The 17,339-nt window shown below is 40.5% G+C and overlaps 3 protein-coding genes and 1 long non-coding RNA gene across 5 annotated transcripts; 2 read left to right on the forward strand and 2 right to left on the reverse strand.

Annotated features, from left to right (window-relative positions):
- Positions 1 to 1,745: 1,745 nt before the first annotated feature.
- Positions 1,746 to 4,310, reverse strand: LOC138926495 (uncharacterized). Of its 2 annotated transcripts, none has more exons than XR_011443047.1 (3): positions 4,175 to 4,310; positions 2,117 to 3,173; positions 1,746 to 2,058 (listed from the first exon to the last, which is right to left on the reverse strand). It is a non-coding gene; the product is annotated as an uncharacterized lncRNA (long non-coding RNA). The 2 variants fall into 2 exon arrangements; XR_011443048.1 differs by having other exon boundaries at positions 2,117 to 3,223.
- Positions 4,076 to 6,153, forward strand: DhpD (guanine deaminase). The gene is made up of 4 exons (XM_017249179.3): positions 4,076 to 4,284; positions 4,343 to 4,597; positions 4,765 to 4,919; positions 4,977 to 6,153. Exons 1-4 carry the CDS (start codon positions 4,186 to 4,188, stop codon positions 5,812 to 5,814), a joined length of 1,347 nt encoding a protein of 448 aa, XP_017104668.2. The 5' UTR covers positions 4,076 to 4,185; the 3' UTR covers positions 5,815 to 6,153.
- Positions 5,829 to 11,248, reverse strand: aux (cyclin-G-associated kinase). Its single transcript, XM_017249178.3, has 7 exons — positions 10,911 to 11,248; positions 9,933 to 10,163; positions 9,736 to 9,875; positions 7,927 to 9,673; positions 6,884 to 7,872; positions 6,659 to 6,820; positions 5,829 to 6,602 (listed from the first exon to the last, which is right to left on the reverse strand). The coding sequence occupies exons 1-7, from the start codon at positions 11,101 to 11,103 to the stop codon at positions 6,492 to 6,494; spliced, it is 3,573 nt and encodes a 1,190-aa protein (XP_017104667.2). The 5' UTR covers positions 11,104 to 11,248; the 3' UTR covers positions 5,829 to 6,491.
- A 3,238-nt stretch (positions 11,249 to 14,486) lies between these two features.
- On the forward strand, positions 14,487 to 15,348 carry LOC108130449 (uncharacterized). The gene has a single exon (XM_017248865.3). It carries the CDS (start codon positions 14,551 to 14,553, stop codon positions 15,346 to 15,348), a length of 798 nt encoding a protein of 265 aa, XP_017104354.2. The 5' UTR covers positions 14,487 to 14,550.
- The last annotated feature ends 1,991 nt before the right edge of the window (positions 15,349 to 17,339 follow it).

The following is a 17,339-nucleotide window of genomic DNA, read 5'->3' on the forward strand; positions in this document are numbered from 1 at the left end:
TTGCATTATAAATTGTACCACAATAATTACATAATTAACACCGTCGGATACCATTTTTAAATAAAGGCTGTTAGAAATCTCAAATAGCCCAAAAATTTGTAACGTAAAAGGGTTCATATTGAGAAAAGTAATGAATCTTTCCACCTGAAAGAGTTATTCTTTTTATAATATTTTACAATATTTTTAAAGGGTATACTTACAGCTTGTTGGCTTTCTATTGTATTCTGAAGAATGCTTGCCTCAAAAACGATTAATCGAGTCTTGCCACATTCTTGAACAATTCGCTCAATAGCCGAGCAGAAAAGCTGATACTCAATTATTGTTTTCACAAAGCCAATCCAAATCCAAGGATATCCGAGTGATAAGTTTTTGATCATTAAATTAGAAATTTCCACAATATATAAAACGGATGAAAAAACGTGAACAAATATATGATAATTGAAAATTATTTTGAACGAAATGGATGATTCGTGAATTTTCCGATAAATGTCCAAACACAGCTCAAAATTTAAATGCCTAGAGTTGTTTAGATCGTTTTCCATTAAGTCATTTAAGTCTGAATGAAGTACCCCCAATGCCAAGTACCAGAGGTAACTGAAGTGTATACTTAAGTTAATGTAAGTGAAAGTATAAACCATTCCCCAATATGTGAGAATAGTTCGCAGTTCAATTGTCTTAAAAGTTAAATATGATTCTGTTGTAATATCGTAAATCCGACAGCATATTATTAGAATAATAAGCACCAACTCCCTTTTGCCTCCGAACCCGAATTCATCTTGATTTCTCAGGCATCTTAAACGTCGAAATAGCTTCACAACTTTATTGGCCAAGGAAACGGCCTGGGTGTTCATTAAAAACTGCTGCCGGATAATCCAAAAGTTCGCTATGAGTATGAGTCCGAATCTAGCATATTCACACGCCCCGTAAAGAGTATTTTTAAATCCATCGAATATTATTGAGAAGCCGAAGTAAAGTCCAACGATACAAATCATTCTGTGTAGTAACGTAAGCCACTTCCACCATATTCGATTATCGTCTAAAATGACTAGTCCATCCTTATCATTCCCAAATCTGAAGAATAGGAAACCAAGAAGTCTGGAGTAGGATAGGTTTTCCCGCAGGAGTCGCGCGGATATTTTTGAAGTGTTTTTCTTCCAATGAATTCTAAACATGACTGCTAACTGAAAAATATTTTTCCTAAAATAACGAACCCTTGGTGCCACTAATAGATTTTGAGGACTGTCATCAGATAAAGCCGAAAGCTGTCAGATATGAGGGACCAACTATGAGTATAAGGTATACAATAGGTGCACTTTCTTATTGATCAGATAATTGTGAAGAGCTTAAGATAGCCAAAATTAAAACCCAAATTATAATTAAAATTATCTTAAATTATAGAATAAAGTGTTTTAAAGAAAATAATCCGGAGTAGTTTAGAACGTTTTATAATTTGTCCCCAAAATTCGAATATATTTTGTAATAAACTTCATTTAGCTGAAAATTATTTGTAGGAAAATATAACAGCCCTTTATTGGTCAGTCCATGACATATGTTTTTACAATTGTCAATATTCCTTAGTAATATTGACATATTATTACACAATTCCTCCTTCGGAATTGTCATCTTGAAACGAAATATAATTTTTAATAAAATTATGAAAGTCATCAAATAAAAAACTTTTCAAAATTAAATCAATTTCTTTATAACCAGATTATTTTTAATAATCTTCTTTATTTATAGTAGCATTGAATAAGTTATAAATATAATAGATTTCATATAAATGTTTTTAAATTAAGTAATTGCATTTAATATTTGTCGTAACATATTTGTTTGAAGTGTCTTAAATTATAGAGCTTAAAATGTTTCTCGCAGGTATTCTGCATATGGTTATCCGCTAGGTTGCATCTTTTTTGTTTGAAGTATAAATTGTACAACAATAATTATATAATTTACAGAGTCTGATAACATTTTTAAATAAAAACTATTAGAAATTTCAAATAGCCCTAAAAGTTTTAAGCTAAAGGGATTCATATTGAGAAAAGTAATGAACATTTCCACCTAAAAGGGTTATACTGTTTTAATTATTGTGAAACTTTTTTTTTTAATTTATACTTACAGCTTTGTTGCTTTCTTTTGTATTCCGAACCATGCTTGCCTCAAAAACGATTAATCGAGTCTTGTCACATTCTTCAATAATTCGCTCAACAGCTGAGCAAAAAAGTTGATACTCAATTATTACCTTCCCAAAGCTAACCCACACCCACGGGTGCCCGAGAGATAAGTCTTTGATCATTAAGTTCGAAACATCGGCAACATATATACCGGTAGATAAGACGTTAAAAAATAGTTGATTGTTGAAAATACTTTTGAACAAAATTGATGATTTGTGAACTTTTTGATAAATATCTAAATATTTCCCAATATTGGGACGGATTGAGTTATTCACCTCATTTTTCAATAACATATTTAACTCTGAATAAAGTACCCCCAATGCCAAGTACCAGAGGTAATTGAAGTGTCTAATTAAATTAACGTAAGTAATCGTGTAGGCCAAACACCAAAATGTGTGAATAGTTCGAAGCTCAAAAGATCGAAAAAATAAAGCAATAATAGATGCAAATTCGTCAATTCGACAGAACAAAATCAAAACTATAAGCACAAACTCCCTTTCATCTCCAAAACCCACTTTTTCCTGATTTCTCAGACTTCTCACATGTCGAAAGTGCTTCAACATATTGTTAGCCAAAGAAATCGCCTCAGGGTTTCTGAAAAACTGCTGCCGGATGATCCAAAAATGTCCGACCAGTAGAAGTACTAGTCTACCAAACTGAAGTGCAGTGTGAAGAATGCTACTAAATCCATCGAAAATCACTGAGATGCCAAAGTATAGGCCGAAAATGGTCATAATTCTGTGTAGTAAGATAAACCACTTCCACCATTTTCTTGTATCATCTAGAATGACTAGTCCATCTTTATCGTTTCCAAATCTGAAGAGCAGGACTCCAAGAAATCGGGAGTAGGAAAGGCTTTCCCGCACTAGACGCGCGGATATTATTAAAGAGTTCTGCTTCCAGTGAATTCCAAACATGACTGCTAACGGAAAAATACTTTCCCTGAAAACACCTCCTGGTGTCAGTAAATACACATTTAAAGTCATCCGATAAAATCGAAAGCTGTCAGATATAAGGAGGGTCATTTTCTTATTGATCAGGTTGATAAAAAGCTGAAAACGTAGCTAAATTACTAATTGCATTTTTATTAAAACTAGGATGAATTATAAAAATATTTTAACTAAACCAATATATACATTAACTTTGTTTAAAAAAAATAAACTTATCATACTTGAAATTTTTTACATGAAAAACCTTTGACGATGGGGACGAAAAATCCATAATATTTTATATCCATTTATAAGACGAAAATGCAATATAAGTAATAAACGCTACACAATAAAGTCTAAATTGTAAGTAAGTACGTAAACTTAAAAATTGGGTTTGAAGAAAGTTTTTATATGAGGGATTCAGCTACTCGGAGCTCCAATCATAGAAATGTATATATTTTTCCGATCCGTTGTAAATTGTATAAGCTATCGCCATCGGAAGGGCCAAAAATGGTAAATTTGTAATTTTTAAGGGGTACCCTTGGAAAAAATTCGAAAAATTAAAAATAGGTGTTAGGGAAAGGGTTGGTATGAGATATTAAGCTATTCCGAGCTCCAATCATAGAAATGTATTTTTTTATGTTATCATTTTAATCTGAACGGATATTTGTTGAAAAGGATATTTGAAATACTGATAGTAATGATTCTGAAAAATATTGTAAGAGAATTTACTTCCAAATCTGTATCTTAAATTTTCTATCTGTAGAAACAATAGTTTTAGCAAAGTTCCTACTTCGGTTCATGAAAGATCCCTCCCTTAAGCTCCTAGCTCCTTGTTTCCTTATAGCTCCCATAGCTATAGCTCCTTAGATTTTTTAGATCAAATATTTAATAAATTTTTTAAAAGTCTAAAATGTGTGACTGGTAAAAACAAGCTATAATATATTGTCTCACATTTATCGATTCATCGATAGTGGAATATTAAATTGCTCTAGCAATTTAAATACTTGTTGAGCAGCTTCTAATTCTAATCAAATTCAATTCGCTTGGAATCACGTTGAAGATACAACCTACCTTCTGCAGCCATGCCTACTGCTTTCCTGGGAACCATAGTGCACACGAAGTCCTTCAATGAATTTGAGTCCATCAAGAATGGGTTCTTGGTCGTGGGCGATGATGGAAAGGTATGTTTCTAGGAACCCGATTTAGATGAGCGCTTCTTAATGATAGCTTCTTCCATAGATTTTATGTTTAGGCAAGGACTACCAAGCCTGGTTGAGCAACAACAAAGCCAATAGGCCTGAGGAGGTGGTCCTGTCTGACTACCAGTTCCTGATGCCCGGATTCGTGGATTGCCATATACACGCGCCCCAGTATGCCCAAGTGGGTTTGGGATTGGATATGCCATTGCTCGACTGGTTGAACACGTATACCTTCCCTCTGGAGGCCAAGTTCTCCGACTTGGAATACGCCCAGCGTGTCTACAAGAGCGTTGTTGTAAGAAACGATCGTTATCAGATTGGAGCACCCATACAAGCATGTCATGTGTACCATATACTATAAAACATCCATACATATATGCCACCTAATATCGCTCCACCAAGCGTTTCCGTCACACATAATCACTTGTCTTCGGAATGAGCTAATAATGTGATACCCCCCAGGAAGCGACGCTGCGCTCTGGAACAACACTCGCCTCCTATTTCGCCACCAACAATCTGCCATCGACTCTGATACTGGCACGGGAGGCAGTGCGTCAAGGTCAGCGGGCGCTGATTGGAAAGGTTTGCTCCAATTGCAACAGTCCCGACTTCTATGTGTGAGTACTACATATAAGAGGTTTAGCTTGTTTACTAATTGCCAATACTATTTATAGAGAAACCCTGGAGGAATCGGTAACCAACACCAAGGAGTTTGTGGCTGCAATGAAAGACATTGGAAGTCCACTTGTTTTACCCACAATCACACCCCGGTTCGCTCTTAGTTGCACCAAAGAGTTGCTCAAGCAGCTGGGTGACATCGCCAAGGAAAACGACCTGCATATCCAAAGTCATATCAGCGAAAATCTGGCAGAGATTGAGGTGGTCAAGGGTATCTTTAAAACCAGCTACGCAGGAGCGTACGATGAAGCTGGATTGCTCACGAAAAAGACGGTAATGGCTCACGGAGTCCACTTGGAGGATGCAGAAGTCCAACTGCTTAAGGAACGTGGGACCTCTGTGGCCCATTGCCCTGCCTCGAATACAATGCTCGGCTCTGGCATATGCGATATCCAACGATTGATTAATTCCGGAGTAACTGTAGGACTGGGCACCGATGTTTCCGGAGGCAATTCCGTCTCCATCCAAGATGCCTTACTGCGTGCATTGGATATATCGAAGCATTTGGACTTTTTCAAGAAACAAAATATTATTGGAACAGGAGAGGCTAAAACGCAGGATTCCAGTTACAAGCAACTCAAATACAAGCAGGCCCTTTACTTGGCAACATTGGGTGGTGCCAAGGCCCTGGCCATGGATCATCTAACCGGCAACTTCGAAGCTGGCAAGGAATTCGATGCCCTGCTGGTGGACGTCAGTGTCGTGGATGATCCCATTAGGCTTCTGAACGTCGACGAAATGGTGGAGAAGTTTATTTATACTGGAAGTGATCGCAATATTATCGAAGTCTTTGTATCCGGTAGTCGAGTCAAAAAAGGCTGTCTAAAGGACTGAGAAAAAGAGTCACATTGAAACGAGTATAGACTTTATTTTTACAGGGACAAAAGTTAAATGCTCAAACCGAAATTTTGGTTAAAGATAACAACCAATATATACTCTATTATGTACATTCTGATTTTGGCCAAAGCGGCGCAATAACTTTGTCTTTACACTTTCACATTTTATACTTTGAACTGTTATTTACATTTATATATCTTAACTTTCGGTTTCGATCAGTTATAGGCATTCAATTTAATCACATATTGGCTATAAATGGGTCAGGGGAATATTGTAATTTTCCTAATTACAGCGAAATGAAAATATATATGTTGCAATGATTGATTTTAAGTCAAATCTCCGCGTTATGAACAAAAAAAATTATAGATTGTCTGAGGGCTTCGTTTCGTTTGTATATTCAGACGATTGTTTTTAGGGCGGTCTTCGGTGACTTTCAGGAATGTTGAACTTGGCCTTGTTGGTACAAAAAAAAATTAAGTAAATTGTCCTTAGGATGATTTGAATTTCAAAATGGGGTTCTCTCGGGCTATCTAAAATGTCTACACCATTCGCAGGCGTAGGCAAATACTTTCTCTTTAAAGATTAAAGCTTACAAAATTAAATGGCTTTATGCTAATTTCAGCTAGTCGTAGATTAGGACTACTTGCGATAAATATATAGCTATAGGACGCGTTTTACGCATTGAACATATTTTGCTGCGTAGCATCGTTTTCAAAATCGGTCCATGCATTGTTCAGTTCCATAAATATGAGCTTGGCAATCTCCTCGTTCTCGGTGCCATTATGCTGAAAGACGTTTTTAAATGTAAAAACAATTAATTATATTTATTTTATGTGCTCACCTTATCGGGATGTACGGCCAGGCAAGCGCGGCGATAGGCTTTCTTGACCTCGGCTGGAGTCACCATGGTGGACATTTCGCAGCGTTGCCATTTGGCATTCTCCCACAGGACCGTGTGCATGGAGCAGAGAAGAGCACGTATGTTGTTCTTCTTGCCGTCAGTCTTTAAAGGAATAACGTATTTTGTTAAACCAGCATTAGATCGATCTATCAGTCAAATTCTTACCCATTCCATGATGCGAACTTTCTTTGGATCCATGTCTCTGACCAAGTCTTCTTTTCGCATTTCATTGATGGACCGTGGGCCCTGATTCATCTTGCTGCCAAAGGAGTAGCCTTGCTGCCCCAGGATATCGGCAAATATGTCAGAGTTCTTGGGTCCAAAGCCTCCCGCTGCTTGTCCTGGCTTTGGTGCGTCGAAGTGAGAGCGACTGTAGTCCGGTCGTGCCTGGGCTGGCTGTGGTTGAGGTGGCGTCTTAACAAACGGTGTTTGCTGTTGCGGAGTTGCCTGCGGCGGAATCTTCATGAACGATCCTTGTGGCTGTTGCTGCGATTGCCCTGTTGTGGCTGGGGCAGGTCTGTGGGTGGGGCTGGGGTATTGCGTGGGCTGGGGACTATTGCCGACAGGAGACTTTCCACTTAATGTGCTGCGGTTAAAGTTTATGTTGAGTCCAGACGCGAGATTGGCAATGTCAGCGAAGGGGTCGGCAGGAGATTTTGGAGGCTGCGTGGGTGATGGTTCCTTTTTGGGAACTGATGGTTGGGCAGCAAAAGCTGGGACGGTTCCCATGAAAGGTGGCCGGTCTGTTCCGGTCGAGGGCTTCATACTCGGAGCACTGCTCTGGTCCACCGAGCCAAAGATGTCGAATAGGTCGGCGTTTATTTTGGGCTGCTGTGGCGGTTGCAACGGCGGCGGTGGAAGAATGTCTGGTACGGGAGCCGAACCTATACCAGTGGAGTCGTCGTCACCGAAGGCTCCCAAAAGATCAAAGCTGGCGTCCGAGCTGGGCATTGCACTGGCTAATGGATCCGCAGCCGGGGCATCACTGGGTTGCTGGTTAAGATTGAGCAGATCGATGGGCGGCGAGGGTTCCGGCATACCCACCGGAGGATCATGAGCAGTTTCCGTCACATCAGGCAAAACCAATGGAGAGTTGGCACGTTCGGGCTTTCGCACGGCAGGCGGTGGTGATGGACGTGTTGTTGGCTTGGTTACTGAATGGAAGACATATTAGTAGGCACATTATGAATAGGTTTGGGGTTACTTACCAAAGTTATCCAGCATTTCGGCATACTCCAAGTCAGAGCTAAACAAGGCAGCTGGTGACCTTTTTGGCTTGGGTGGCATCCATGGCGGGTTGTGGCTGGGCGGGCTCTCCGAGTCCGTCACTGCCAGGGAGAGTGATACGCAGAAGTTGGGTGCCACCTGTTCCGCATCCGGCAGATCGTCAAGATCGTGACTGCGCAACGTCATCAATGTTTCCGGTTCCGGTATAAAGCCAGTGTTTATCTGGAACTGGCATATTTTGAGGCCCTGTGGACGCACCATTCCTCTGCGAGCATGGTATAGGACAATGGTCACATCGCCACAGACCGTCAAGTTGATGGGAAGAACTATTTTGCCAGGACCAGCCATATGCAAACGCATTTTTTCATAGTCCTGGAGAGTGCTTAGCAGCAGAGTCTCATTGCAGTAGACCTCCATGTAGATGCGGCAGCCGTCACGGGCCTTGGTCATTTTGGGAACTGGTTGGCAGCTGAGCGAGACGAGATTTGTGTTTTTGTAGTGTGGCAGTAGCGGAGTGGGCCGCAGGATGTCGCCGAAGTAATACAGGTAACGGAATTCCGAAGGACGCAGGTTGATGGTGTGCCGCTTGACTGCGAATACCTGAACCGCATCTTCCGGCTGCTGGAGAAGATCGGCGTACATGAGTAGGGCACAGATCACAGTGGCAGCAGTGCAGCCACCGGAATCTCCAGTTTGGACGACTACTATCGACTTTGGATCGGCGTTGAGGAAGTTGTACATATCCGCAGAAACAGTAAAGAGACCCTGCAGATTAGGAGCATGGGCTTGTGGATACGCGTATACCGACCCAGCCTCGACTGTTCGCACGGGGGGCGGTAACCGCGGAACTGTTCGCTGCCCAAAATTGTAAATGCTTATCTTTTGGGGGGAGAACCGACTCTCCAGCGACATCCGCACGTCCTCAATGTTGTTCGTTTTGTATGCCGACTCAAAGCCATCGGACGGACACGGCATTACCAAGATCCTCGAGGTGATGTGACTAATGTCTAGATCGGTGCGTGCGATCGATTGCTGCATCGTCTGCATGACCTTTGTGGAAGTGTCTTTGAGGTTCTTGAAAAGCGTTCCAGCTCCGCCTTTCAGTGACGACAGAAGACTGCCATGACCATTGCTTGAAGATGGAGCGCTATTGGCGGGTGGCGCTGGCTGGGTCGGGAGATTGGGAGTGTCAGTGTAGAACTCCGATTGGGTGGGTGTCCTTCGGGCGGGACTTTCTGTGGGTGATGTCTCAATGGGAACACCGCGTAGATCCAAAGGTCCTTTGAGCGACCAATTGTTTGTCTCCGCTATAGCAGCTAGGCGCTCAAGCACCATGGCAATGTCTAGACGTTCGGCCGGATTCACTTTGAAGCAGCCTTTGATGATGTCACGGAAGCATTGGTATCGCGGCTCTGGTGGAATGATGTAGTTGCCGTTGATGATCCGCAGTTTGCCACCATCTTCGTAGGGGTGCCTGCGATAGCATAGGAAATATAGGACGCAGCCCAGGGCCCAGATGTCTGCCTTGGGGCCGATCGGATTGTTGGACCAGGTGTCCAGCATTTCGGGTGCTCGGTACATGGGCGTGGTAACAGTATTCAGTTGATCCTCCAGCATGTTGCGTTGGTGGGCACTCCATTCAAACGTGGGCGAGAGCACCTCTTTGCTGGATGAGCCGAAATCACACAGTTTTATCTGCTTATCGTTGCCGATTAGGAAGTTTTCGATCTGCCAAAGAAAGAAGAAAGTTAGAAGGTTTTAAAATTAAAGTGGTATTTAATTGGGTCTACCTTGATGTCTCGATGGGCGATGGGTGGCGATTGTGAGTGCATGGCGGCTACTGCTCGTGCCATTTGGTAGAAAATCCTCAGCACCACGGGTGGATCAATGGCACTGTTATCTGCCTTGAAACAGTCTATCAGTGAACCACCTAGAAATATCAAAGGCTATAGTAAAAGATATAGTAGTAGGTATTAGGATAACATACCCTTACAGAGTTCTGTGAGGAGCAGGTACTGGGCGCCCTGATTGGAGGACGGAGCCGTGTAACTGGAGCCCACGAATGCCACGATGTTTCCATGACCCGACAGCTGCTTGTGGATTGCAATCTCGTTGATGATGGCGTTGCAGGCCTGCTGATCTGCTCCAATCAGTCGCTTGAGGGCGTACTCGGTGCCAGTTTGCAAATCTTGGGCGACGTACACAAAGGCATAGCCGCCTGAAAAAAGAGTGGTGGGAGAGAGCAGGCGGAAGTTGATAAGAAATGCTGATAAGGGGCTGCTTAAAAGGGGTACTCCAGTCAAAAGAGAATAATAGTAATACAATATTTAGTTTTTTGCGTTTAAAAACAAGTATCTACTAGCTTGTAATTACAGATTTTATTAAATGAAAAATGTAGTATAGAAGAAACTCTTTCTAAGAAGCTTCAAATTGAGGTTTAAAACATATTCTCTTAAGTGGATTATGTTCGTAATTTCGTCTAGATTTATGAATATATTATAAACTGGATCCAAGCTTTACAAAATTAGAGGACAGACTTCCTAATTGACAATTGCCCCAAAGATATGCAAATAAATGCAAGACCCATTCTAATGCCAATTACAGGGTTTCCTCGCAGAAGAATAATAGGGGGAGTACTGGTAACCGCCGCCCCTTATCCTCAGGTTCGTTATATAAGAACTGGGCCCCCGTTTCGATCGCTTCGAAATAGCTTGCATGAGTCATGGTTTTATTGTTTTATTTCGAGGAAAAAGAAGCTGGGGCCAACGCACTTGAAGCACAGCTTGAAAGATTCGGAAGTGGGGTCGACTTGCCGACGAATCGGTTCGCTCGAACGAAGAGACACGAAATCAGAAAGCGTAAACAAAGCATTTTACTAGCTGCATCGCGTTAGCTCCGCTTCCTATTGATTTTTGCCTTTGTCACTGGGGTATCGCCCCCCTTTGGACGGCGACCTGCTTCTCACCTTCGGCGATGACACATTTGGTGCGCAACCTGTGGCCACTGACTTCCACATTTTGGCCAACATAGCCGTTGTCCGTTGGAGCTCCTCCTCCGCCTCCGACCCCACCAACGATTCCTGCAGCCCCGTTGGCAGCTGTGCTACCATCCGCCGAACTGAAGTAGTTAAAATTGAGCGACTTGAAGAAATCGCCCATTTTTCTGCGGCTCTACGGTGTTTTCAAGTGTATACGCGGCGGCGCTCCTGGTCGCGAATAGAGTGTTTTGAATGTCCGGTATCTATTAACAGAATTTAAACATTTTTGCTGTGCGTGACCACAAAAAAATAAGAATATATCAAAATATCAATATATCGATAGTCCTTGTTACTAAATGCATCGTGTTTCTATCGTAATATCGAAAATACGATAGTTTTTTTCTTCATTTTTATAATATTAGTTGCCTATAATATTTAAACTTGTTTTTTATGTTTATTTCAAGTTTTTTATTCAGTAATTGGTAATGTATGGATAACATAAACGATAACGATAATAAATGTAATAATCATCGTGGTGTAATGGAGGCCGTAACAGCAGGTTACTTTACAGCTGTTAATTAACATAGATATACTTTTCCAGTTTGTAAATTCCCGCCAACACAAAAACGCTTATAAAGGTTTCAAAAATTTCAATTCTCAATGAACTTTACTTCTTTTTCATTATTTGATTTCCACTCTAGAATATTTGATATTTAAAGGATTTCTAGAGACATATATAAGCCAAAGAAACCGAGATATTAAAAAAAAAAAAAATGATTTTAACTCAATGTTAAAGATTTATCTAAAGTTATATTTGATAATTGGTTAAGGTTTTGAATTCCATTTTTAACTAAGATTTAAATCATTTAAGCTAAAATATTTAAATGATTTAAATATAAATTTACACAATTTTTTAATCAGTTTCTTTTTCTTTTTTTTAATTTTTTCAATAAATGTAGGAACCTTTATTTTACTGGAAATGGAAATTAAAAAGAAAAATAAAATAGTAGTGTTAAGTGTTAGTGTAGCTAGTGTTCGATTTTTTGTCAATTTTTCCCATGAACTCCCTTGAAAATGGAAAAATGCATGGGAATGGCGAGATGGCCCACAGCGAAGTCTGTATCTTTGCCAATTTTTACATGATCCTTGAGCGGAATACCTTGATCGAATTGTCGATCAATTCTCCATAAACCTACATTAAAACCTCGCATCGAATTTTTTTTTAGATTTTTTGTCAATTTTTCCCATGGACTCCCTTGAAAATGGGGAAATGCATGGGATCGGCTATATGGCCCACTGCGAAGTCTGTATCTTTGCCAATTTTTACCTGATCCTTGAGCAGAATACCTTGATCGAATTGTCTATCGTTTCTCCATAAATCTACATTAAAACCTCGCATCGAATTTTTTTTTATATTTTTTGTCAATTTTTTCCATGGACTCCCTTGAATATGGAGAGATGCATGGGATCGGCTATATGGCCCACTGCGAAGTCTGTATCTTTGCCAATTTTTACCTGATCCTTGAGCAGAATACCTTGATCGAATTGTCTTTCGATTCTCCATAAATCTACATTAAAACCTCGTATCGAATTTTTTTTTAGATTTTTTGTCAATTTTTTCCATGGACTCCCTTGTAAATGGGGAAATGCATGGGAACGGCTAGATGGCCCACAGCGAAGTCTGTATCTTTGTCAATTTTTACATGATCCTTGAGCGGAATACCTTGATCGAATTGTCGATCAATTCTCCATAAACCTACATTAAAACCTCGCATCGAATTTTTTTTTAGATTTTTTGTCAATTTTTCCCATGGACTCCCTTGAAAATGGGGAAATGCATGGGATCGGCTATATGGCCCACTGCGAAGTCTGTATCTTTGCCAATTTTTACCTGATCCTTGAGCAGAATACCTTGATCGAATTGTCTATCGTTTCTCCATAAATCTACATTAAAACCTCGCATCGAATTTTTTTTTATATTTTTTGTCAATTTTTTCCATGGACTCCCTTGAATATGGAGAGATGCATGGGATCGGCTATATGGCCCACTGCGAAGTCTGTATCTTTGCCAATTTTTACCTGATCCTTGAGCAGAATACCTTGATCGAATTGTCTATCGATTCTCCATAAATCTATATTAAAACCTCGCATCGAATTTTTTTTTAGATTTTTTGTCAATTTTTCCCATGGACTGCCTTATAAATGGGGAAATGCATGGGAACGGCTAGATGGCCCACAGCGAAGTCTGTATCTTTTCCAATTTTTACATGATCCTTGAGCGGAATACCTTGATCGAATTGTCTAGCGATTCTCCATAAATCTACATTAAAACCTCCCATCGAATTTTTTTTAGATGTTTTGTCAATTTTTCCCATGGACTTCCTTGAAATTGGAAAAATGCATGGGAACGGCTAGATGGCCCACAGCGAAGTCTGTATCTTTGCGAATTTTTACATGATCCTTGAGCGGAATACCTTGATCGAATTGTCTATCGATTCTCCATAAATCTCTATCAAAACCTCCCATCGAACTTTTTTAGGATTTTTTGTCAATTTCTTCCATTGACAGTGTTAGTGCAAGTAGTTAAGTTAAGCATTAGTGATAATCCAAATATTTAAAACTTAATTCAGCCTAAACAACTTGATAGTTCAAAAATTTTAAAATTGTATTGAAAAATGTACCAAATGACAAAAAATATTTGATGGGAATGAACTTTTCAAGGCGTTAAGTTGTTAGCCAGCCATGGAATATTTTGATCGGCTTTTCCGAAAAGTCTTTGCCCTTTGAGGCGGCCGTGTGTAATTTCCCGCATTTATTGTGTGCACCGGTTGGGTAAATAACTTCAAAACACATGTATCTTTAAGCCAATTCAAGGTCCCCCCTGGCAAAGTTCGAATTCAAATGGCAGCTGCAATAAAGTTTTCGGCTTCCTGATGTGACAAAGACAAAATCAACAACTCATTGGGGAAAACATCAACTTCACTTTCCGTTGCAATAAATGGGATGGGTCGGTGGGTTGGGATTAGGAAACCGGGGGTATGACTTGTAAGCCCTTTGATGGCATTAGGGTTCCGCCCACGGAACCCCCAATAAAGCCGACAAATTGTCTCTGAATGTGAGCTACGTTTTGTTACGCTTGCTGGCGATGCCTCAGTTGATAGTGCCGTAAGTTTGCGCAAATTCAGATGGCGGAGTATGTAATTTTGACACACTTTAGAGTGTCAAGTGTGCAATTTTCAGTTGCCATCTGACAAGCTTCACATAACGCCTGGAAATCGTAAAAATGTAAATTATGCCCCAGCCGGCTTATCAGCGTGTCGCGGCCATTAAAGTTTTAAAACAAAAAAGCGAGAGTAAAGCGATATAGCTCCAAGCGCCACAAGTATTGATCGCAATGGCAGCATCTATGCCAGTATAACATTGACACAATTTTTGTGGCATGTGCAATGCCCTGACTAATGTAAGTCAATAAGCATTTTCCGAGCCATTTGTGGCGGGATGGTAAAACCGGGCCCTGGCTCTGGAAAATATTGTGCTGAGGCCGACATTCTGTTTGGACAATTGTGGTCGAGAACACACGGCTCCGGCAATACCCGTAACCTTCACTGGACTCGAAACTGGAGTAACCATGTTGCTGCAAAATATTTATAGACTGATCTTTCTAGTGCAGACTGTATCAATTGTGTCCTTTGTCGAGGCTCAGTTTTACTACCCGGGGACTTTTAATTATGCCCCCACCCAGGCTCCAGTGGCTGCACCTGCGTCAGCACCTCGTTTTGTGCTGTTCAACCCGTTTAGTGGCCAGCAGTTTGAGCCTTTTCGTTATACTGCTTTTTTGAGGCGCGGCAACCGGAAACCACAAGTCAATGGCAATATTGTGGAGTTGCCCCAACTGTGGCAGCCTTGTTCCTGCGCCGAATTCGTCTGCCGTTGCTGTCTGGGACTGGTCTTTGGATTCGGAGAGGCGTATAACCAGCGAGTTTGTGCCGCCATTGAGTACAACAGGGCGGATGTGGGACTTCGGTTAAGCGTGGAACTGAACCAACGTGCCGTGGCCAATTTTGGTTTCTCCGCCAGGAATCCGCCGGACTACTGTGTACCACTATTACTGCCATTACCACTCTTCAGTTGTTTGCGGCTTTACGATATTCGGGCCTTTGGAGAGGGCAATGTCCAGGTGTGCCTCTCAGTGGTCTTCAAAGTGCTGGTCAGTCAGTTCTTTGAATACCGCTTCAACTGCCTTCGTTTCGGGCCCAATGGCGTATTTTTCGTACGTGATGCACTGCAGCAGGATGCAGACGCCCAGGAGCTGGATAAACAGATTGCTCTGCCGGCTTCACCTTCTCCGGAAATGAACAAAAGACGCGTCAATCTTCCCAACGATAAACTGGCCGCGGCCAACACCTTGGGTTACTATGGCTCCTAATTTGTGTCTTTCCCTTTCTTTGAGTTAAAAATTATTCATCATGATCTATGTATGCATGCCTCATCATTCTATTACATGTTAAGTGAAAAAAGTGAAACTTCTGTTAATTAAAAAGTCTTTTATTCCGAGCCCCGCCCGCTCATGAAAATTGCGAAAATTGGCAATAAAACTGAAGCCTAGCTTTGGCTTCAGTGAGCGATGATGCGACTGCCTTAGATTCGAATCTTCAGCCACTCCAAGACATAAAACACCTTTATAGTCTATGTACAATGTACTTTTTTTTGGCTGTATGTAATGGTTAACGAGCGAGCAACATGAAAATTACCTTTCTGGGCGCTATCTAAAGGTAACTGGGGAAAGGCAGGCACCATCCCTTTTAAAGTCTTAGGCCTAGGTAGGCCTCATATAAAATTCCTTTCGATAAATATTCATATTTTTCAGCTATTCCATTGTTTTATGAACGTACAAAAAAAGGTACCTCAAGCCAAAGATTTTTATCAAGTTTTTAACTAGTTTTGAATTATTAATCTATTATAATCTAATTGTTATGGGTTCAACAATTAGACTGTGAAATTTAACGAGTGCGCATTTATTTATGAGAAATTTTCGTAAAGCTATTCATCTCAATTATGGTTTGAACAAATTGGATTTGCCAGCGCTATTAATTAAAATATGGTTAAGTTTAGTAATTAGCAATAGTTATGCAATGAATTAGGGTAATAGATAAATGGGAGAAATGACTTGTTTTCTTTATAAATAATCAAACATATGGTTATCATAACTAAATAAGCATAATCTTGTTTTCTTGGTAATGGAAATTAAAATAAAGGTCGAAATAGTTATGGTTCTTGAACTTAAATTCTGTTGTTTACTAAAGATGTTTGTATTTATTCTTGAAATTTTCATAAAGTGAAGGTTTTAGACAATTTTTTTAATAAACAATGTGGGTTTTCTAAGGTGTTTATTGCTATTGACTTTAAAAACCGTCTTTTGCAGCCTGTCATATGACATTATTTATGGTAATACTTAAAAAATACTTAAAAAGTATTAAAATGGTTTTAATTAGAGATCTTTCTTAGCCTTAATTCGGTTTTTATTGAAGATCGTATAAAATCGAAAAAAGCTGTAAAATATGTTTTGGTGATATTTGAATTTTTGTTTATCAAAATCCCAAACCTACACAAGTCCTTCTAAAAAAAGCTTACAAAAGTAGTTCTTCCGGTCAGTTAAAAAAATTATTTTTGAGTTTTTGGAAGTCACCGGAATCTTCAGATGTCACTGAAGATATATAGTTTGAGTGACAAGACGTTGAACCTCTGGAAACTTGCCAAAAACAAAAAACAGATTGAGACAAACACACACAGATACAAAAGATGAGAGCTCTGCAGCTACGCCTCAAACACGCTGTTTTTGTTGTGGCTTGAAGCGGCGCAATTGCGCAATTGTTCGCCGATTTCGGCTGCCTCTTTTTCTGTGATATGTTTCGGCTTTGTTTACAGTCTCACTCGCCGAGTGGAAATCACAGTCTCAGTTAATGTTGCTGTTTTCGAGAGCAATTTCGCTGTGACTTTGGCGTTGGCTTAACAGCCTTTGGGTCCGTTCGTCTTTGGCGTTGGCTTATACACTGAAAGAAAATTATAAGTTAGTTACAATTTCTGCTTTTTTCTTCAAGCCTTATACGATATCGGACAAGTTGTAAAGCATTAAACCCATACCATCTTTGAATGTATATTCTTACCAATCTTTGTAACCATATTTTCTCTCTGTGCATTAAAAGAGTTTGTCTCTCTGGCCAGGTATTGACTGAGTGCGAGTGCTGGTTAAGTATCGTTGTTTGCGTTCGTTACCGTTGGCATCGGCGCGGCGGCGTTACCTTCCCGGCTCTGCTCCGTTGCCGCTGCTGCTGCTGTTGCCTTTGTTGCTGTTGGTGTTGCTGCCGCTCCAGCTGCTGCCGCCTCGTCTGCGGCTCTGTCGGCCTCCAAACATATGTA

Source organism: Drosophila bipectinata, chromosome 3R (assembly GCF_030179905.1).
Source record: "Drosophila bipectinata strain 14024-0381.07 chromosome 3R, DbipHiC1v2, whole genome shotgun sequence".
Classification (NCBI taxonomy): Eukaryota; Metazoa; Arthropoda; class Insecta; order Diptera; family Drosophilidae; genus Drosophila; species Drosophila bipectinata.